Source organism: Aspergillus pseudonomiae (genome assembly GCF_009193645.1).
Source record: "Aspergillus pseudonomiae strain CBS 119388 unplaced genomic scaffold BDV37scaffold_18, whole genome shotgun sequence".
Lineage (NCBI taxonomy): Eukaryota > Fungi > Ascomycota > Eurotiomycetes > Eurotiales > Aspergillaceae > Aspergillus > Aspergillus pseudonomiae.
Window position 1 is genome coordinate 20,615 of NW_022476010.1, and position 21,487 is coordinate 42,101.

Sequence of the window (21,487 nt, forward strand, 5' to 3'; positions counted from 1 at the left end):
TACCCGTACGGACGACGGGGCAAGACTTCTTACATTCCTGGCGACATTTCTGAGAATATATAAGTATCAACCTGTAAATGGAAATAGAAAGCAGGTGTGTGCCGCGTACCTTCGGTTTGCACTGATTAAAGTATGCGTGAGCAAAAAAGTCGTATACCTATACAATCGACAGCGGGGCACTTTCGAACTTACTTTGTCACTGTTGACAATAGCAATTCTATAAACAAAATCGGATTAGGAAACGCTTCTGTGTATATGGCATTAATTACATCACAAGGGACCATACCTGGTAAGCTTGTCAGACATGGTGCCTGTTCAAGTCGTTTCGACGCGCAAATGGGTAGACCGATGGCTATATATATGTATAAGTAGATGTAAGAGCAATGTCTGCAGTGGAGTGGCCTCTACCGGGCAGAAAAGTTGACACTGCTCCAGTCGTGCTGGCAGAAGGCAAGAGACACCAGATAACTGCGCGATCAGATTGCCAGCAGGTACTGAAGTGGAGGAAAGGATAGTGCTGAAAGGCCTCGAGAAAGAGGGGCTTGGAGAAGAAAACTATGTCAGGCATTGTGGGCAACCGTGCCTGCCTCAGGCAGAAAGCATGACTGCATTATTTCTTCCGGTTATGATTGGTGAGTGGGTGCGTCCCCGATTTTTCTCCGGAATATCATATGATCCGTCATATAGAATCACGTGATACAGCGGTGCCACGAAGCCTATTGGAGTCTCGCTTGTGCCGGCGCTAAGCCACACAGAGGATGGTGGGTTGTGACAGCCTGAAGGATCAGGCTGCCAGCCAATCCCTTCACGGAGACTTGCTCACCTCCAGCCGACGTACAACTCTCTTTCTACTCCCTCATCATATTCTCAGCGGTCTTCATTTCTCGCCCTCTCCACCACTTCATCCCCCCCCCCTCTTCCCCACCTCGCTCCATTCCTTTTTCACCATTATTTCCCTCAATTTATCCTGCCTTGGGGTCACCAAGCTATGGATTGTGAGTATTTTATTCTTCTTTTCTAGCCTTTTCAGACGTGTCCTGGTACTGTCGGCTGGGGTACTTCTCCACGGTCTCGACCCACCGAGAAACACAAGAATTCCTCTCCATATCTTGTGTTGAGGTTTTCTGAATTCCTTCAGGTCAAGGTCTGGATGTAGCTCTTCTCCTGAGTCTGGTTTTGTCTATGATTTTGTCCCTACATCCATAATACTCACATCAACCCTCTTTGTCGCGTTCCATCAGAGCTTCCATCAAAAATAGCATCCGTGCATCATATCCTGCCTCCTACCTGGTTGTCATGACTTCCAAGCTCCTATTGATCGGAAACTGAGTCGCGTACTGCTGTTTTATGTCACGCTGCATCTTTCATCCCTCGCCAGGCCTGCCCTGAGCTTCAATGCTAATGTCTCTTCTCACATAGCTACTAGCATGGTGATCCCACCTACCTCGGAGCCCTCGACCATGATGGCGTTCGCCAATGGTCATCCGGCCTCCCCTGCCTCCGACACCGCCAGCTTTAGGAATGAGCCTTTAGCTAGTGATGGTGACAGCAACATGTTCGATTCTGTTGACAACCACGTCGTTTCCGACTCTTCCCCGGATCCTGACGCCGCGGACGAGTCCTTCAACGCCGACTCTCCTGATGCAGAAGGGTACGAGGATGATTCAGCAATGGAGGACAATGCAAAGGACAGTAGCCAGTCCAGTAGCGAAAACTCTTCATCTGAATTCGGACGGGGGACAAAACGCAAATCATCCTCGGTCAATGAATCAGACTATATCAGACAAAATCCAGATCTGTACGGACTTCGCCGTAGTGGACGCGCTCGTACGACACGTCAGGTAGCCCAGTCTCTCTCAGACTCAGACTCGGATGCAGTGGCGCCTCGCTCAAAGCGTCGGCGCCCTGTAGCTTCACAACCACCCTCCAAGCGCCCCTCCCGCTCCGCAACCCAGTCTTCATTCTCGGAAGATTCAGAAACATCTGAATCCGAATATGGGGGCAGCCGTGCTCGCACAAGCAAGGCGAAGCGTCGCCGACAGCAGGCGTCTGCAAGCGAACCTTCTCATGCCGAGGTCCGCTTCTCGACAAGAAATGCTGCTAGGGTCTCCACATACAATGAGGACGATGATGACTCAATGTTCGAGGAAGACCCAGATGATCTAATGCAGAACTACTGGGTGAATGCAGTGGAAGATGATCGTCCTGCCGTGGATGTTGTTCTCAACCACCGTCTGAAAGCAGGTGTAGACTCTAGTAATACCGACCTCGATCGTCATGACTTCGAGTTCTACATAAAATGGCAAGGCAAATCCCATTACCACGCAACATGGGAAACTGCCGAGTCTATTGCCAACTGCCGCAGCACGCGCCGCCTTGACAATTACATCCGAAAGGTCCTGTATGAAGACATTCGCTTGAGGCAAGACGAGGATGTAGCCCCCGAGGATCGGGAAAAGTGGAACCTTGATCGCGAAAGAGACGTAGACGCCATTGAGGATTACAAACAGGTTGAGCGAGTCATTGCTACGCGGGAAGGCGACGAGGGAGCCGAATACCTCGTTAAATGGAAACGCCTCTTTTACGACTCCTGCACATGGGAAAACGAGGAACTCGTTAGTGAAATTGCTCAGTGCGAAATAGATCGCTTCTTAGATCGTTCCTCTCGGCCTCCAGTCTCCGACAAGTCGGAGACCAACCCTGCCAGCCGAAAATCATTTGAAGCTATCAAGGGCACCCCAAGCTTCTTGCGCAACGGCGAGTTGAAGGAGTTTCAGGTTAAGGGTGTCAATTTTATGGCCTTCAACTGGGTCAAGAACCGCAATGTCGTTCTTGCCGACGAAATGGGCTTAGGTAAAACTGTACAGACTGTTTCATTCATTAACTGGCTACGGCATGTTAGACGCCAGCAAGGGCCTTTCGTCGTCGTCGTTCCCTTGTCTACTATGCCTTCCTGGGCGGAGACGTTCGATAACTGGACTCCCGACCTGAATTATGTTGTCTACAACGGTAACGAAGCTGCTCGTACAGTTTTGCGAGAGCACGAGCTCATGATTGATGGCAATCCTCGACGGCCGAAATTCAACGTCCTCCTAACAACCTATGAATATGTTCTCCTTGACTCCTCTTTCCTGAGCCAATTCAAATGGCAATTCATGGCTATCGATGAGGCACACCGTCTCAAGAATCGTGAATCTCAGCTCTATGCAAAGCTCCTCGAGTTTAGGTCTCCTGCTCGACTCCTTATTACCGGTACTCCTATTCAGAATAACCTGGCTGAACTTTCTGCCCTTCTGGACTTCTTAAACCCTGGCATGGTTGAAATTGATGCCGACATGGATTTGAACGCGGAGGCTGCCTCTCACAAGCTTGCGGAGTTGACTAAGGCCATACAACCTTTCATGCTTCGGCGAACAAAATCTAAAGTCGAATCAGACTTGCCTCCCAAGGTGGAAAAGATCATTCGAGTAGAGCTGTCGGATGTTCAGCTGGAGTATTATAAGAACATTCTTACAAAGAACTATGCTGCGCTGAACGATGGCGCTAAGGGCCAAAAACAGTCCCTTTTGAACATTATGATGGAATTGAAGAAAGCCAGTAACCACCCTTTCATGTTTCCGAATGCTGAAGCGAAGATTTTGGACGGCAGCACTCGCCGAGAGGATGTGTTGAGAGCCATGATCACCAGCAGTGGCAAGATGATGCTTCTCGACCAGCTTTTAGCAAAGTTGAAACGTGACGGCCACCGTGTCTTAATCTTCAGTCAAATGGTTAAAATGCTTGACCTTCTTGGCGAGTATATGGAATTTCGTGGCTATACGTATCAACGGCTTGATGGAACGATTCCGGCGGCCTCTCGCCGCCTGGCCATCGAGCACTACAATGCCCCTGGAAGCAGCGATTTCGCCTTCATCCTCTCTACACGAGCAGGTGGTCTAGGAATTAACCTCATGACCGCTGATACAGTTGTTCTGTTCGACTCGGATTGGAATCCCCAGGCCGATCTGCAGGCCATGGCAAGAGCACATCGTATTGGACAAACGAGGCCGGTTAGCGTGTATCGTCTAGTCTCGAAAGATACAGTGGAAGAGGAAGTCATTGAGAGGGCCCGGAATAAGCTTCTCTTGGAATTCATCACAATTCAGCGTGGTGTCACCGACAAGGAAGCATCAGAGATCCAAAACAAGATGGCGCGAAATGGAATTTCCATCACTGAACCAAACTCGACCGAGGATATTTCCCGTATTCTCAAGCGTCGTGGCCAGAGAATGTTCGAACAGACCGGAAACCAAGAGAAATTGGAGCAGCTTGACATTGACTCCGTGCTTGCAAATGCAGAATTGCACCAGACCGAACAAGCCGAGGAGATCCAAGCTGATGGCGGTGAAGAATTTCTCAAGGCCTTTGACTACGTCGATATCAAGGTCGATGACCTTACATGGGACGATATTATCCCCAAGGAGCAGCTGGAGGAAATCAAAGCTGAGGAGAAGAAGAAGGCTGACGAACGCTATCTCGCCGAGGTTATCGAACAAAATCGGCCACGCAAACGTAATGTGCCTGGGGACGGGCGAGATTCTCGTGAAGAGCGCAAAGCAAAGAGGCAAGCGAGGGCTCAAGTTGCCCTTGATGATGGCGACGAATCCGATTCGAATACGCAACTGGATCCAAAACGGCCACTTATAGAGAAGGAGTATCGCCACCTGTTGCGTGCCTTCTTGCGTTATGGTGATATAGATGATCGCGAAGAGGATGTTATTCGTGAGGCGCGTCTGCTGGATCGTGACAGGGAGACTGTTAAGGCTGCACTTCGTGAGATCACTGAGAAGGCTTCCTCTCTTGTCCGCGAGGATGTTGAGAAGATGGAAGCTCTTGAACATGCCGGCAAAATGCCTACTAAGAAGGAGAAGAAAGCTGTTCTTTTTGATCTACACGGTGTTAAGCGTCTTAACGCCTATACCATCGTTGAGCGCCCCGCTGAGATGCGGATCCTGAAGGAAGCGACAAACGCACTGTCTGATTTCAGGAATTTTCGGGTCCCCGAAGCCACCAAGGCGGCTGACTACTCCTGTCCATGGGGTGCCCGGGAAGATGGAATGCTTTGCATTGGCATCATACGTCACGGCTATGGTGCCTGGGCTCAGATTCGAGATGATCCAGATCTTGGACTTGGGGATAAGTTTTTCCTTGAGGAGCACCGGGTTGAACGGAAAAACGAGCGCCTGAACGCAGAAGATAAGTCTACTAAGTCTCCTGGCGCTGTTCACCTTGTCCGCCGGGCAGATTATCTGCTATCCGTTCTCAAAGACAAAGTTACCAACGGTGCAAGCGTCAACGCTAAGAGGGCTGTTGAGAATCACCACCGCAATAATCGCAAAGGTTCTCGGCCCCACGCTAGTACTAGCGTTTCTGCTTCTCCCGCGCCTTCGATCTCACGCAAGGGCCATCGTGAGATGGATCGGTCAAGGCATCGTTCTCATACTCATGGGGCTCGGGATAGTGTTGAACGCCATCACACCCCGAACTATGACTCCCGACCAAGGTCTATTCATGAGAGCGAACGCGCCCGCCATAGGACCTCCGATGCGTCGAGTGAGGATGTTCGTCGTCGGAAGAATAGTGAGAACGGCTATTCTGCAGGCAAGGAGGACGTCGCACGCCTCTTCTTCAAGCCCATTCGTGAAGACCTCAGGAAGGTCTCGGCTGTTACCAAGGAGAACTACCCGAGTAAAGCGGAGCGGGCTTCCGAGTTACGGAATCTTCTCCGTAAGATCGGTGAATTTATAGATGGTACTTTGAAGGGACAAGGCTCTGTTCATGCCTTAGAGACCCGTTTATGGTTTGTCTCTCGCGTTTATTGTCTTAATATCTCTCACTGACTAAATGAGCAGGCATTTTGTGGCGGATAATCATTGGCCTAATAAAGAAGCTGGAGGAGCCAAACTCCAAGAAATGTATCGAAAGTTGATGGCTGCGCAGAAAGTTGCAGCTGCCGCCCCAGCTTCCAATGGAAGCTAGCGCGGTGCTCGCATGGTGTAGCAAAACAAAAAAGATCGTCTACTTCGATTCTGTGGTGTATTCGTTTTCTTTCTTACTTTCTTCATTCACGGTAAATATGCATCATTGGGAAAGCATGGCGACGGCGTCTGGTATGATATATGAAGGAGTGTTGAGCATGAGTGGACTTGATATGATGTTTCCATGATATAACTTGGCTTTTTATGTTTCACATTTATTTCTGTTCTGCGGTTGGAGCAAAAGGCTTGCCGACATGTTCGCATATCTGTTTTCCTGAGCCTGGTCCCCCCGTTTCCACGGAGTGATGGACCTTACCTCACATTTTGCTTTTCGTTGCTATCTCCCTTCTCGCGTTTTCTTCCACAACAGGGACCCCCCTTCACTGGCAGTGGGCCCTGCGGTCATGGGTGTTCACTTCATTTCATGTATCTTATTGGCGGTGCCCTCCCGGAGTTTTGACTTCTGCTTTGGATCATTTATCTCCTTTAGGAGACATATTGAGATATCATTAGACGTCTGATTTCTATTTCTTTCTGAGCTACTCGGATTGTGGTCGGAGATTTCTGCGACTTTAAATCAATCGATAACCCTGTCTGCCATCTGTGTTGATAAATGGACAAAACGAAAAGAATAAAAGATTATGTTCCAATTCATTTGTTTTCTTCTCTTTTGCGAAGTAAATGAAGGTAGCCAACTGGTCATGTGGCATAAGCTTCGGGCCAGTTCTACCCCTACAAACGACCTATGTGCTCCGTTCTCTATTAGACAGCTTGGCGAGATCTATATAACACTTTAAGCGTATGGCAGGTGCAATGAAAAGCAAGGATCGAATTCCTATTCCATAAAAGTACAAAATAACAAAATTCAATACCAGTGTTACCGAAAACAAGAGAAATCACACCATGACTGACAACCGTGCTCCAAAACGTGGAAAGAATATGATCCGATTAGGTATCTTGGTTCATGAAAGTTATACCCCTAGAAGACAAGGACAGGGAAAGAAGATAAGAGTATGAGAAGAGATATGAGGAGAGGAGGATAAGGTATTGTAGAAGGAAAGATGAGGCCGAGGAGGCGTAGGTTGACCGACCAAATTAAAAAAAAAAAAAAAACAAAGCAGAGTATCTCTTTTATGCTGCTACCGACTCTGATTCCGGGTTCAGTATCATTTCCGTATCTGCTGCTGCCTCGGGCTGCTTCTTTGCTCCGTTTGTGGCAGCGGTTGATGACACGGGCGCTGCGGAGTCGCTGCCCATGAGGAGACTGAATAGTCGCAGTTCAGCATCACAGACGTCTTCGAAAATGGCCTCCTTCTCCAGAAACGAATGTTTTCTCTTTGGCAGGATCTTCTCCCACTCATCGCGTAGGTCTGCTGTTTCCTTTTCTGCCCAGTGGATTTGTCGACGGAGGAGTCGATACAGTTGTTGCGGCGGAAGCGAGCACTCGTAATCCTCGAAGCCGAGCTCGCGCTTGTACCCGGGGTCCTCCCACTCGTCCAGATAGCCGTCCAAAAACTTGTTCTCATCAGTGACACTCTCACTAGGCTGCTCGAACTCATCCTTAGGCGGATGCGAAAGCTTCAACTTGATGCGCTGGAGCTTGCTCACGGGTGTCCCTGCAGGGGTGCCAGCGGCGGACGGCGCATTATGGTGCTTCGGTACGGGATCAGAAGGTCGAAGAGCTTCCGTCTCATGAACTGTTCTCATATGTTTGGCGAGGGCGTCTGAACGGGTGAAACTGCGGTCACATTCTGGTCGCAAGTTAGCCTTTTACTTTGCTTTGCTTTTGCCCTTTACTTCACCCCGAATGAGGGGGGGGGCCGGTGTTGTGTCGAGGGAACGAACGCACCTGGTAGCGCACAGTAGAAGGGCTTTTCTCTCGTATGGCTTCTCATATGCGCGCGCAGTGCGTATCCGCTTGCATGCGTTTGGCCCTTTCGAGTGCAGTCGGACCACTCGCAGGAATACTTCTTCTGTCGGCTGCCGACGTGCTCGTTGTGAATGTGCTGGACGAGGTCGTCCATGTTTCCCAGATCTCCGGCATCGCATCCTTCCCACCGGCATACGGTCACCTGGTCGTTGCCTTGGCCGCTGTAGTCGTCGTCCTGGCCGCCTCCGATAAGGGCCAGGATGCCGGGGGAGTTGGGGATGTCGCCCGAGGTGTCCGAGGAGATGGAAGACGACGGGGAGGCCGGAGGGATGTCATCTTGGAAGGTGGTTGAGACGGGGGTATTGCGATCCCAGGATGCGATGCCGGTGCGGCGGCGCTTGGAAGGAGGCATATTTGAGGCCGAGGGGGAGAAGCCCTGCTTCAATTCCTCGCGATCCGACATGTCGTCGGAGGCGATGGAAGAGAGAGGGGAACCCGGAGATTCGGTCATTGGGAGAGAGCGGGGGAGGAACAGTAGGGGAGGAATCAGTGAAGTCAATTGTTCGACAGGGACGAACACCGGGTGGTCCTGCGACGGAACAAAGCGTCAATCAGTCAATAGAGGTGTCAAGGCTGGGGCGATCGAGTATACAGCCCGCACGGCACGTGACGAGGCTATTGCGGACGGACAAAATACCGCCCACAACATTTTCCCTCCTTCTTTCCTTCTCTCCTTCTTTACCTCTTTCTTCCCCCCCTTTTCCTTGTGTTACTTTCTCTCGGGGTGGATTGCACATCCTTTTGTACGTCAATCGTCTGGATTTAAAATGGCATTTCCAGCCGATTACCACTACAACTAGGATATCCTTAATTAGACGGATTGTTTTTATATACCGGACCGAACTGGAGTGTCGACTACCACCCTGTAACCTCGGCTAATGGTACGTACCCTACTGATAATCTAGTCCTTGGTTTGCATGATGATTATTCTATAAGAATTCTGCAATTCGGACAATCTCCTCAGTTTACTGTGGCGAGATTGGATGTTGACATTTCTACACTTGATCTGACTTTGTTCGTTATGCACAATTTGTTCCATCATCATTGCGGACAACATAGCGCTAACTATCGCAGAACCATCTAGGATACTGTATCACTTCTAAGGATATGGAACAATTTCTTGAAATCTATTTTGTTTTTCATTATCTAGTTCATCATATAGTGACAAATCTACCAAGACATGATTGAGAATCGAATCATCCATTACTGTACCGTAACCCCTCAGTACCGACCCCCAACAATCTCATTCCGCTTCAGAATTGCATCAATCTCCGCCATCTCTGCATCGGTCAGACGAGGCGCTTGCAAGTTCTGCGTCACCTTGGCGCTCGTGGTGCCCCCAGGGATAGGGATAATCGTAGGCATGCCAGGCCTGTCGCTAAGGGTAAGAACCCAGGCGAGTGCGATCTGAACGGGGGCAACGCCCTTCCGAGAGGCGAGGTCGTTGACCTCGTTGACCAGCTTGATGTTGTGCTTCATTGCCTCGTCTTGGAACTTGGGCAGCGTCTTCCGGAAATCACCATCGGGGATGTCGGCGGCGGTAGTGAAGGCGCCGGCCAGGACACCCCGTCCCAATGGCGAGTACGCCACAATGGGGATGTTGAGTTCCGCGCATACTTTGGCGACATCGTTCTGGAGGATGGTGAGGTCGAACAGAGATAGCTCAACCTCTACGGCCGCAATCGGGTGTACCTTGTGTCTGTATGCTTGAGTCAGTCATAATCCAGTATAAAATGTGAACCGTAGAAACCAAGGGTCAAAGAATCATAGAGCTAGAGGTGCACGAAAGAAACCAAAAAAAAAAAAAAAAAAAAAAAAAAAAAAAAAAAAAAAAAAAACATACGCTCTCCGAATAGTCTCCGCATCGACCTCACTTAACCCAATGCCCCCAATCTTCCCCTCCTTAACATACTGCGCAAGAACAGTCACCGTCTGCTCCACGGTAGTGTTGGGATCCTGTCTCGCACACTCAAAGATATCAATCTTCTTCTTCCCATCCAAAACGCGCAGACACTCATCCACACTGCGCCGAATATTGGCCTCGGAGCCATCCGGCGCCAGTTGGCCCGGTTTCAACCCACCCTTAATGCTGAGCACAACCTTGTCCGCATTCTCCGGGTGCTGGACAAAGTAATTATGGAGCAGATGCAGGGAGTTGTGTTCAGGTGTGCCGTAGAGTTCACCGGCGTTCCAGAAATTGGAGCCCTGAGAGAGAGCGGTGTTCAGGGCCTCGAAGGATTGTTCTTGCGGGGGTGGTTGAGGGACCCAAGTCATTCCTGCAGTGGGGGGTTAACTATCTGTGGGTTGGATCTCTTCTCTTCTTCTTCTTTGCTTGCATTTTGTATAGTGTATCATGGATAAGAAAAAACATGACTATAACTGCGAATTCCACCAACGAAAAGAGGAAAGAAAGAAAGAAAGAAAGAAAGAAGTCTACATACTCATCAACCCATAGCCAGTATGGCCAATATCCCGTCCAACAAGAGAAGGCATGGTATCGCAAGAACGATTAAATTGTGTTAAGCTGGAGAAGAAAGAAAAAGAAAAGCCACGGAGGAGAGCAGAGAATAAAAAACCGAGCAATTCAGGTGCGACTCAAGTGCAATCGCCAGTCGATGAAGTTTGAATGAAGTGGGAGGGGATCTCCACTGGAGAGGCGAAAGCGGCGGTTTATAAAAGCGAATTGGCGGTATACTCCAGCTCATATCAAGCTTTGGACCTTGCAGCGAACCTCCATCACCACACCCCAATTGGGTTATCGCCCCATCTGGCTGCCTTCAGAGATCAATAATTCTTAGAAATCGGTCATTCGGCCATTACCCGTTGGGAGTGTGTGGTGTGACTATCAAACGGATCAGTGACTGGTACTATGTACGGTAGAGGTATGGAGTCATAGTGGAGTATATCCTACTGTTAAGATTCGCCGGACCACACGGCACGGATTTAAGGTGCGGATTTATCGTGTATGCCGGGAGGATATAGATTCCGCGGCTCGACGAGCACGCGGTGATAAGAGACTGACGCCGAGACTCTCCAGTGAATGCCATTGTTGCCATTTAGGTGTATTCGAGCTAATCTATTGAGTATTACTAACATTTTCGGAACTTTTTCGCCATTGCCCATCCCGTCATCAATCGTTACACCGCTGATAGAGTTCGTTGGGGAACGCAGCTGCTCAACAGAGCATTAACACAGAATTGATTTGAACAAGAAAGAAAAAGAAAAACCAACAAAGCAATAGAAGACAGGCCAAGCATCTGGATCATCAACTGTCACAGTCCCATCACACTCATGATCACCTAGTTCAAGGTGTGTTCATCACTGCTATGCAACGATTGCTTGAATCTATCCCTTAGCAACTGCAATAACCCCGACACAAAACCGGAGGGGTCGCTCGCAGGGTCCGCCAGGCCACTCGGGGCCGTCTGCTTTGCAGTGTGGTCGTCACCGGGGGTGCTATTGTCCTGTGCTTTGGTAGACGTGTTGCTGCTACTCTGACCCGTAGCTTGGTTTTGCTTCCATTGGTTGAGCTTCTCGAAGTTGTCTAATCCAAGACCTTTGAAGATATTACCGACCAAATCATTGGAACTTGGTATCATTCTCTGTCATACACGGTTAGTGGTTTTCTTTCCCAGTTGCTAATCAATGCAGTGTCTTTGGGACATACCGGATCCGGATTGCGCCCTTGCAACGTCGCAGATCTGGAGATCTCCCCGATGGGGTGCGAGTGGCTGATAGAGGCAAGAGCCAGAAAGGTCAGAACAAGCAGGCAAGCTAGGGATGATGCCTTGGCAAGCAACGCCATTTTTCTTGATTTCAAACAATCAAAATTAAATGGGTTGGATGTGTGAAAAGTAATAAGCGGTGGTGCAGAGAACTATCAGGTCGGAGGATATGAACCGAGAACGTGAAGTCAATAAAGTATTAGGTTGAATTTGGCAGAGCGATCGTCAACCGCTAGATATACCCTTCGGTCGACTCCCTATCTGCCCCTGGCGGTTGCTTGGCCGTTGTGTGGAATGGGGCGGTTGGGACATTCGCTCCAGCCCGGATACCACAGACACACACGCCTTATTTGGTGCAAAACCGATGGCTCGCGTTCTACATACCTGAGGGGCTGCCACTGATGCTCAATCGAAGTCATAGTCTGTGATAGCAGTCATAGATTGGACACACTATCTTCCGCAAAAGACACAGCAAAGCAACCCGATACTTACTTTAAACCGGTATTTGTTGTGTTATCCAATTAACGAGACGGGGGCTGCGTCAAAAGGGATACGCTCTACATTCCAGTGAGCGTCAGGCATGCCAGGGCAAACTCTCCACTGCTGATAGTTGTAGTACGCAGTAGTGATTCTCACGCCACTTCTCAGAATGAACACTTGATGAAATCAGCATGAGCCCATGAGAATGTGGAAAATAGATATGCATTGGTTATACGAAGCTGATTGGAGAGGAAGGAGTGATGTTGCTTTGTACTAACTGTACTATAAATATCCGAATCGACCCCCTCAAAGTAAATACCAGCAACCTTGCACTGTGCCTTTCGCGGGCTGAGTCGGATCGAGACGGTACGTATGTGCATGACAACTAATTAAGATATCACATGAAATAATTGCAACTTGGCAAAGACTTGCTTCTTATTATAGATGCGATTGATACTACTGCATGGTATGAGACATCTTTAGCCACAATAGGGAAGGTCCCTGCGCAGCCCTGCAGTGGCGTCTGGGGCATCGCCTACCATACATTAGTCACAATGAGCCCACGTTTCACTTGGCTTTGTCCCTTGGAGATAGGGATGTATGATCAACTTCATACCTAAAGCCAAACTCTTAAGTCCAGTGAAATACAATAAAGCCCTGAAAGATTAGCTTGCGGACACATAATGTTGAACTTGGTCACGCCGATAGCAATCGTTCAACAGGCATTGTTCTTTGCGACAACTCAAAAGGTATGAACGCAAGTCAGAGGCAGCTCGGACAATGTCCGCATCCTCGAAGCACGTATGTGCATGTGTTTCTAGCCCTCAGTCGACCCTTCAGAAATGGTCGAGACTCCTTAAACCCGATGACATATGTGCTACTAAATTTTGTTGCTCCGTGGACGTCCTGGTATAGCCGCCCCCGAACCTTTCTGAATGTACTTACCCCTAGCGCGTCACTGGGTAACATCCTTTCAATCGTGTTGTGACATTGCCTGGGGGCTATCGAGGTTCGAAATCTGAACCACGACAGGTCGTATTTGAGAATAGGTTGATTTCTCTGTTGTTGCGTCACGCAAGTGTACGCATCGGGGCTTAAGGCTAGAGAGGGAGGCAATTTCGTTGCCAGGATATTCGCTTATTTCTAAGGCGCGCCACCGTACGTGAGCTGTGGGTTGTCCGCATTGTGTACCGCAGGGAATGTTGTCATAGCTGGATAGATGCTTGAGGCCGTCAGTATATGCCACTTACAGTTTCTGTCAGCTCTGGCTAATATATTGGCCGCGGTGTGGTTCAAGATAGGTCATCGGCTTCGTTACACTGGTCCTATAGCTGTTTCTTCGCACCTTTCACTATTGAGCACCATGCCTATATCTCATGCACAGGGAAAAGGGGCAGTCTTCTTACCCACGCCGATTATTTTGAAAGGCATCTAGCCACAGATTGAGGTTGTTGATCCTAGTACATATTGTGTCAATGACAGACTTTTCTGGCTAGAAGTGGATAAAACAACATCTAAGCCCGACCATGACTGAGTCACCAGCAGGTCAGCTCTCGGGTGTAGGGCTATTGGTGCCCCTGAGCCCCGCTGAGCTCATGGGTGTGGACAGGGTGTGAACAGATGGGTAAGAGCGAGCTTGTGATTTGAGGGGGAGGGGGTATCATACGCCAGGGTCATGGCAGCGAGGCGAGTAGAAGAGGTGGCAGAGGGGGCGAATGGTGTGGAGGAGTTCCTAGGAAGACGACAGACACCTTGTGAGTTTTCATCATAGACACTGAGGAAGGATAGATAGGTCTGACATACACTCATACTGAGGTGCCGACCGGAGGCCGTCATGACGGCAATGACCAGAGCAGTCTTCACCCTACTGGGGCAATGCTCGCTCTATTCCAAAGGTGAGTAGTGAGCGTCCTAGCATAAGAGTAAGATGACCGGCCAAGATGCTACAATTCTGTGTGCATAGACGTGTGCACAACTAGAATGTACTGTTTTGACAACTGATAATTCAGACCAGTATTCTCGACATTTTTTCGTCATATAGCAGTATGACAGATTGAAGCAGGGCAGATACACCAATAACCCTCCAATGTCCCTCACTAGTGCTAGTTCCCTCATAGCCAACGCGTTGCCCACAATATTCTGCAGAGTATACGACACTGGCTCCTTGACTCGGACAGAAAGTACACGAATCTGATACGACTATTCTGTATAGTTTGACTACATGTCGGAAATTTACGCGGATTAGTGGAACAATTCGCAGCAGCTAATTTACACCCATGCATACTCATCACCATTACAAAAAACTCAGGAGTAATACCCATGACCGTGGCAGATGCTAGGAGGCCCGCCAGCCCGCAGGATTAGGGCTCCTCGAATTTGATTAACTCCTGGCCTTGGCAATCCCTCAGCAAATCAACAATTAAGCTTACAAGAAAGAATAAACTATTCCCGAATACCACCGAGTTTTGAACGGGGTTGACGCTTCTATCCAAAATGGACGATGAGTACGTAGTCATACATCGTCTGGCTCGGATAATCCGATTTGCCAAGCTCGCGAAAGGAAAGAAAAAGCGGACCCAACAAACGACCGGCCGAAAAAAAAAAAAAAAAAAAAAAAAAGAACCCTGATGAAAAACCAGCCACACCGGATTTGAATCATGGACCCCGGCCAGGCCAACAGCTAAGCCCAGTTGACATCCATCACGCTCCCTCGGCGCTTACTACCGGCCAGCCCTAATCCGTCGTCCCGCCCCACTCCAGACCAGAGCATTCGTATGCACCTACGTAAGTAGTCGAAGGGGAACAATAAAGTTATCATCTTAGCGAAGCGCCGCAATCTCTGGAGAAAGCAAAATATAGACCCTGGGAGGGGGTTGAAATGTTGCTGCCTTAGGTTGGTTCCACTTAGATGTGGCTCAGAAGACGTTGGCTTACGTATGGTCGTATGACGAGCCACAAGGCCAAAACACTAAGCTTCGGACTAAGAAAAGTCTAGATAGGCGTGGAAAGCCGAGGAGAGGTGGTCTGTGTCTTTCTCTTTCGTTATCTTATTGTGCACAAGCACTAGGGCTGTTAGCAGGATTAAGCTGCAGCGCTTAGCTGTCTTCCATGCGTCCTCTGTCAAAAGCCCAGCCCCACTCCGTGACGTCTCTGCTTACGTAGTTAGAGTATACGGTCTGTGATGCTTCATACATTGTGAACTGATGTTAGTGTAGAAGCGAAGGGACGACGGTGATCATTGCTGATTTTTCTTCTTATTTCTGCCGAACAAGCCTTATTTTTCCCGGGGGTATACGTATTCCTCACGGTGACATGAGCCGTCTCGTGACAGATGGCTGATCTTCTCTCTATCCCAATTGTAGACGAGAGCATCCAGAGCATACGCGGAGCACGTACGTATATCGGACCGGGATATGAGATCTGAAGCTTCACCCTGAGAGGTTCGGAACATGACATATTCCATGCAGGCCCAAATCGAACTATGTTAATGTAATCGAAGGAAAGTGGGCTGTGAATCCACCGCAGCAGCAGCTAATCGCCGAGCCCACCGATCAACGCATTACCAAGGCACCACTATCTCGATAACTAACATACTCCATCGAAGGAAGTCAAAAGAAGAAACCAAGGGTAAACGTCGGAAAATACAGTCACCGCACGTCGGCAGTATTTCCAGAATTTCAATACGGACCGAGGAAACACAAACTCAAAAGTCAAAATAATCTCCGTTCGCCATCAAGACCGGTAAACGAAACAGCAAATACGAACAATCAAAAAAAACAGGGTTTCCCGTACCAAACTTTCTTCCGGACCCTGAAGATCGTGTGATTTGAGTCAGCAAGCATTAAGGTAAACTAACCGACTCGGTACCCTAAAAAAGACCTTGTTCCCTTCGACACTATTGAACAATAATGCCGTCTGATATACTGGAACCCTACCTATCGAACCACGTTCTGCGCACCCATGGTTATGCATCCCCCTCGGCAGCATACAAACCCACCCCTCGACAAACAACAACAGAGAGGGAGAAAAGAAAAGGAGAAAAAAAAAAAAAACATACTCTGATACAGAACCTGCTTGGGAACGAAATCCGACATGTCGCATCTGCCAATTGCTAAGCTGCCCCAGTCTAGACCCCTCGTGGCTTGTTTCAGGTCCCTCCAGCCCTCTTGTTACCACTCAGACCCAATTTCGCTACTCCGCACACCCACGGGATCCTTCCGTGATGCTGAGACGGTGATCTAGCCTGAGACGGCCGATCGACCCTTACCCCAACCGGTTCTCTTCACCATCAACTTAAACGGGAGGTTTAACCCGGCCATACTATGAACACAGGCGATGATCCTTGCCTCGTCGAAGGCGCAGTTCACGTCATCTCTCGCGCGATATACGCATCATCGCCTTAGCTGACATCTACGTATGCAACGCGCCAGATTCTAAAATAAAGTACTAGACAAAGAAGAAGGGCTACACAGACCAATGGCAAGCTTGGGAGGGCCGTTGAGGAAACGGCAGAGAACAAGGGAACAATAAACATTGATTGATATCCCCTGTTCGGATTGGGTTTTCCCTCCCTCGTGTTGTCTCGGTCTGCACATCATTGCCGCGATCGGCTAGTGGCGTGAAGACTGACGTCTGCTATCTAACTCTATGTACCTCATGGCTTTGCCGGTATTGTCGTTCTGTAAGTTGTAATTCAAAATATTCAGACGCAAAAGGGCTAGTCCGTTAAGAGCGTAAACTGTACGCCACACATGAGGCTGTTCTTTTTTTTTTTTTTTTTAACACCAATCTCACGTTTCAAACGGGAAGGAGATGGGGCAATGGACCGTTGATGTCGTCTTGGATAAGAAGGAAGGGGACTCAAAAGAGCAGGAGGGAAAAAGAAAATAAATTCAATGTTATTCTTGCCTGGTGTTCGTTTTCTTTGGATTCTCCATATTTCATTTGCCCCTACGGAGTATGTCCTTCTGAGTGTCGAGGGAAAAAAAATGAGGAAAAAAGATTAAGCTACAGGAAACTAACCCAAGTGGTCCAGGGTTAAATGTTAAACACAGCGTGTTTCAAGAAATTTGTTAGACACGGGTGATTTTCGGCAGAAGTGCCGTGTGATGAACCTGGTAATCGAGTTGGTATACTAGTAATTTTCGGTCCCCTAATCTTTCTCCCCACGAATCATGAGCCGACAATAAGATTAAGGTCCAGTATTACTGCCGACCCAGTTAGGAGTTCCAAGATAAGTTAGAGCCAGGAAATGAAGCCAAGGCCTAAACAGGAAGACCCGGCCGAGTCAGCGAGACAGTCCCAAAACGGGGTACAGGAAATTTAGTGGTAGACTCTTACTCATGGGGGTTTTCCCTGAATCCAACGGCAGTTGCGAACTCCCGTCGAGGGAGCAAAGAAAGTGTGGCCAAATTCAACCCAAGATCTTGGACTCTCCAGTCAATGGTTCCTTGGAACCAAGACGGAGACCCCCACTGCTAATGCGCTGACTAAGGCCTCCCGGCATTATTAATCGGGGGAGACGAATCCCGACGCAGGGACTTAGGCATGTCTTGGTATTTTTGGCGCTAAGCAGCACACCCAACGTTTTCATTGCTGAGGGGTTGGCTTGTGCCCCTCCGCCTTCGCATGGCTGCATGATGTATGTATCATTCGAGATGTAATATTTTTCTTTCCCTCTTTGTTCATCGTGGACATAGCCCACTTTAGGCAGAATGTTTTCCCTCCACTTGATTGTTCGTGTGAGGACATTACAGTTCGGATATCAACATTCCAGAAGGACAATGAATAAGCGGACATCCGACTTGCCGTCCGCATCGGATGTCCGATTCCCCGCCCTCGCGATTCAATGGACGGCAATACGATGTATACGGCCCAGACACCTAAATGGTTAGGTCTCTAAGATTTCCGTATCGAGTAAACTTAAGAGGTCACTCTCCACCAGCTTATGATCTACGGCCGGCTCTCGGCCAGTAGGCAGAGTCGGTAGTGATAGCGGAACTCCACTTGATCCGGTAATTACAAGAAATAACCTGTCGCTAGTAGATTGGTAAAAACGAAAAAAAAAAAAAGGGTCAGCAAAAGTCTTGGTATTTCGCCTAGCTAAACCCAAGGAACGTGGCCGTGTCCATGGGCTTGGTGACCACTCCTGATACGTCGAACGTCCTCACTCACTCACACACCTACACGGCCCTTCGGATGCATCCCTGAAAGGGGGCCCTAAGGGTGTAGTAGCTATTCAGCTACTACTGTAGGGACCAGGATAGCGTTGAATTTAGTGTCGAGAAAGACCTCGTGCCAAGGACGGACAGCTGGCAAATGAGACGTGCTTGATTTCTTCACTGCGAGCCGGTATATGTGGTCTTATGCAGGCGCATATTATTATGACTGTACTTGATACTACCTTGCTCCGGGGTATCAGCCAATGGCCTGCTGGACGGTTTGACATGGATCTGGGAAAAGTCCACTTTGCCCTCGGGGCTGTACAATATACATTAGTAGATACTACCCTATGCATAATGGCAGTAGGGCAGGATTACTCCAGGGTACTCAGAAGGAGGCTGGGGGCTAAATGAGCGTTGATCAACAACCATCCACTGAACTAAGGGTGCATCAGCCGGTTCCTCGGGATTTGTCCGTGCTGTCAGCTTCCCTGTATGTCGACACATGATCGATGCAAGAACGATTGTCTCTGCAGCACTGTAGGGAAGAGGAGGTTTTCAATGCTGAAGCAAACTGAGAGGATTGCTCCGAGACGTGCATAACTATTACTCAATCTTTGCTCCTGCAGCTGTCTAAAGCCATGCCCTGCGAGTGACAAACATTCCCAACCCTGCATACCCTAAGTGCTCCTTTCTGAATGGCCGGCCGCCGCAACCGACTTGTTTAGTATAAGCACCCCCTCTCTTAGCCAACGGAAGCTCACGGAAACCATTTCGAGGCGAAGAAAACAAAAAAAAAAATTAAAATTAGAATTAAAATATATCACCGAATAAAACCCCCAGAGAAAAGAAAATAGAGCATCAAACCGAGGTCCTCGACTGATCATCATTGAAGAGGCGCTTCGGAACCTAAACACTCGATCTGGACGATATCCTGACGTTAGCCTGGCGATGAACGCGTATGACCAGGAGCGCCCGATACCCTGCTGGGGCTAGTATGGAGCCGGCGTACGCCGTATAAGGATAGCCACCCAATGTTGCATACGTAGATAATGTTGTCTTTCTCCGCAGGGGGGAAACATGTACGGAGTAGCTACAAGGCCAAGCATTTGGCGATGATGAAGTTTGTGTAGTATATCCTCTTCCGACCCGGCGCTAACAGTGAGGAGAGAGCTTATGGCAATCTTTATCAATGTTGATGCCTAGGGTGGAGCGAGCTAAGAGGAGGTAGGACTGTGGATAGGTGGGTTTATAGAGAATGATGTGGTACAGGGTTGGCTGGGGTTCGTCGTTGACGACGTTTGACAACACGTATGCGTGTTAAGCTGTGGGAAGCGATTCAGGATGAACAGGCCATATCTCGATAACGCATGCTAAGCAGGCCTTAGCGTTTGTTATGGGTCAGATGGGGAGGGGACCGGCGGCATGCTAGTAGCTTGCTAGTCATGCATTTGAGGGGCCATGAGCGAATCTTATGCCATTGTTCTCGAAATTAATCCTATTCCTGCTACTAAGTGAAACTTTCGATGGTTTCGAAGGACAACCCAGGGACCAGAAGAAGACGGGAGTGAAAAATAGAAAAGAAAAAAACGAAAAAAAAAAGAAAGAATCACGGGATATCTGCAGGGATGGAACCACGTTTTTGAGCGGCTCCCTGGGTTTAGCCTAAGAAAATGAAGTTATTCCAGGTGCTGATTCGCTCTCTCGCTACGGAGTATAGTATACACATATACTAGAAGCATGTACAATTTGTATGTACCGTCCAACGTTTCAGTGTACCCCTTATGTTTCCTTTTTCTTTTGCTCGATCGTAAATTTCAGTTTGCCACTACTCAGACCGAGAGATAGCCTCGTTGCAATGGTGCGAATAGTTCACAGCTCAAGGTCTGCCTCCGATGTCGTCGTCGACGGTGGAACGAAGGCCGTGTTTTCCAGAATATCGGAGGGGGTAATATTCCGTTGTACATACATTATTCAAAGCGAATCAGAACGGCAGGAAATATCCAGAAGTGGATAAGTCCATCGGCCGGTCTCCACTTGGTGAACTCCACAGTACCGGTATCATACGGTTACGGTACCCAAGCCCGAGGCCTCGTACCGAGCCCTAAACCCGAGACGGACGGGCCTTTTATCTGATGTGGATTAGAAAAGCCCACTAGAACAACCTTGAAAATAACCTATCTCCTCGGGAAAAAGAAGAGATGCAGGGTCTATGTTATATTCAAGAGGGAATGATACAAAAATGCACAGAAACTCAATCATTTACACATTGGGATTGGACAACCCCCGTCACTAGACATAGTAGCTAATGCAGGATATAGTAGAACCACGGTTTCTATCACACCGTGGCTAAAAGCTTGTCCGTAAGGCTCTTCTGGGGATGTGATGAAAGGGCGCCTAACCAGGATGGGTAACGATGGGCATGATTGCTGTCTCGGCAGCACGAGTGCTTGATGGGTTGTGCTCTCGACAATAGACTGTCGATCTAGTGTCACCGCGGAATATTTTCTATAAAAAGGTCAGACATCAGCCATTGTTCTTTGTTAGGATACTTTCAGTGCTATTTTGGACTTCGATCCGTCTCATTGAACTGTTGAGATATTGTACTCCAGCATAAAAAGCAATGCTTGTCCTGATCCAGACCATACAACATGTATGTAATCTCAATACGCAGTAGAGTTCACACCGGTGCAGGAACTAACAGTGACGAGAAGGTTACTTTTTCCGGGAATCCCTGGAAAGCTCTCTGTATCTAGTGGTTAGCGTAATAATAGCATGCGCTTCCGATTTAATTACTGCATTATTCCTTCTTATTTTAATTTTCCGTTAATTAATTATAACAGTCAATAGTGCAAAATCTTGCATTAGAGGCATCGTACGAAAAGTGATATCAATCCAGATATTGACCAACGTACCGTTCCTTATTAATCTCTAATCCAAATATACCTCCCAGGGATATATGATATGATCTATAGTAGCTGATGCATGTTTCTGTCTACAAATAATACTGAATAACAAATGATTGACGATATGACAGAGACGTATGTCAATGAATCAGCTGACGACAAGAACCACGTACCAACCAGGGATCTAGTTCACTTTGGATCGGATTATACTACTTGGATAGGGAGTCGTGGGAGGGGCTTTCGGGCCCTGACCGGGGGCGTTGGTCCC

At 48.6% G+C, this 21,487-nt stretch overlaps 4 protein-coding genes across 4 annotated transcripts; 1 reads left to right on the forward strand and 3 right to left on the reverse strand.

Moving 5' to 3' along the window:
* Window positions 1–861: 861 nt before the first annotated feature.
* Window positions 862–6,613, forward strand: BDV37DRAFT_243237 (chromatin-remodeling ATPase CHD1). The gene is made up of 3 exons (XM_032081409.1): window positions 862–1,144; window positions 1,420–5,839; window positions 5,892–6,613. Exons 2-3 carry the CDS (start codon window positions 1,428–1,430, stop codon window positions 6,016–6,018), a joined length of 4,539 nt encoding a protein of 1,512 aa, XP_031943444.1. The 5' UTR covers window positions 862–1,144; window positions 1,420–1,427; the 3' UTR covers window positions 6,019–6,613.
* Window positions 6,614–7,088: 475 nt separating this feature from the next.
* Window positions 7,089–8,481, reverse strand: BDV37DRAFT_243243 (C2H2-type zinc finger protein). Its single transcript, XM_032081410.1, has 2 exons — window positions 7,867–8,481; window positions 7,089–7,768 (listed from the first exon to the last, which is right to left on the reverse strand). The coding sequence occupies exons 1-2, from the start codon at window positions 8,396–8,398 to the stop codon at window positions 7,149–7,151; spliced, it is 1,152 nt and encodes a 383-aa protein (XP_031943445.1). The 5' UTR covers window positions 8,399–8,481; the 3' UTR covers window positions 7,089–7,148.
* A 589-nt stretch (window positions 8,482–9,070) lies between these two features.
* BDV37DRAFT_243247 (aldo/keto reductase family protein) lies at window positions 9,071–10,789 on the reverse strand. The gene is made up of 3 exons (XM_032081411.1): window positions 10,389–10,789; window positions 9,791–10,223; window positions 9,071–9,646 (listed from the first exon to the last, which is right to left on the reverse strand). Exons 1-3 carry the CDS (start codon window positions 10,438–10,440, stop codon window positions 9,169–9,171), a joined length of 963 nt encoding a protein of 320 aa, XP_031943446.1. The 5' UTR covers window positions 10,441–10,789; the 3' UTR covers window positions 9,071–9,168.
* A 369-nt stretch (window positions 10,790–11,158) lies between these two features.
* BDV37DRAFT_67559 (uncharacterized protein) lies at window positions 11,159–11,840 on the reverse strand. Its single transcript, XM_032091040.1, has 2 exons — window positions 11,615–11,840; window positions 11,159–11,549 (listed from the first exon to the last, which is right to left on the reverse strand). Exons 1-2 carry the CDS (start codon window positions 11,750–11,752, stop codon window positions 11,247–11,249), a joined length of 441 nt encoding a protein of 146 aa, XP_031943447.1. The 5' UTR covers window positions 11,753–11,840; the 3' UTR covers window positions 11,159–11,246.
* Between the last annotated feature and the right edge of the window lie 9,647 nt (window positions 11,841–21,487).

Excerpts from the sequence above, each read along its gene's own strand:
- BDV37DRAFT_243237 (XM_032081409.1), top strand. The coding sequence starts at position 1,428 with ATGGTGATCCCACCTACCTCGGAGCCCTCGACCATGATGGCGTTCGCC. Across the intron at positions 5,840-5,891 it reads GCCTTAGAGACCCGTTTATG|GCATTTTGTGGCGGATAATC; the intron begins GTTTGTCTCTCG and ends CTAAATGAGCAG.
- BDV37DRAFT_243243 (XM_032081410.1), bottom strand. The coding sequence starts at position 8,398 with ATGACCGAATCTCCGGGTTCCCCTCTCTCTTCCATCGCCTCCGACGAC. Across the intron at positions 7,769-7,866 it reads CTTCTACTGTGCGCTACCAG|AATGTGACCGCAGTTTCACC; the intron begins GTGCGTTCGTTC and ends ACTTGCGACCAG.
- BDV37DRAFT_243247 (XM_032081411.1), bottom strand. The coding sequence starts at position 10,440 with ATGCCTTCTCTTGTTGGACGGGATATTGGCCATACTGGCTATGGGTTG. Across the intron at positions 10,224-10,388 it reads TACTGGCTATGGGTTGATGA|GAATGACTTGGGTCCCTCAA; the intron begins GTATGTAGACTT and ends CCCCCACTGCAG. Across the intron at positions 9,647-9,790 it reads GCGGAGACTATTCGGAGAGC|ACACAAGGTACACCCGATTG; the intron begins GTATGTTTTTTT and ends TCAAGCATACAG.
- BDV37DRAFT_67559 (XM_032091040.1), bottom strand. The coding sequence starts at position 11,752 with ATGGCGTTGCTTGCCAAGGCATCATCCCTAGCTTGCCTGCTTGTTCTG. Across the intron at positions 11,550-11,614 it reads AAGGGCGCAATCCGGATCCG|AGAATGATACCAAGTTCCAA; the intron begins GTATGTCCCAAA and ends CGTGTATGACAG.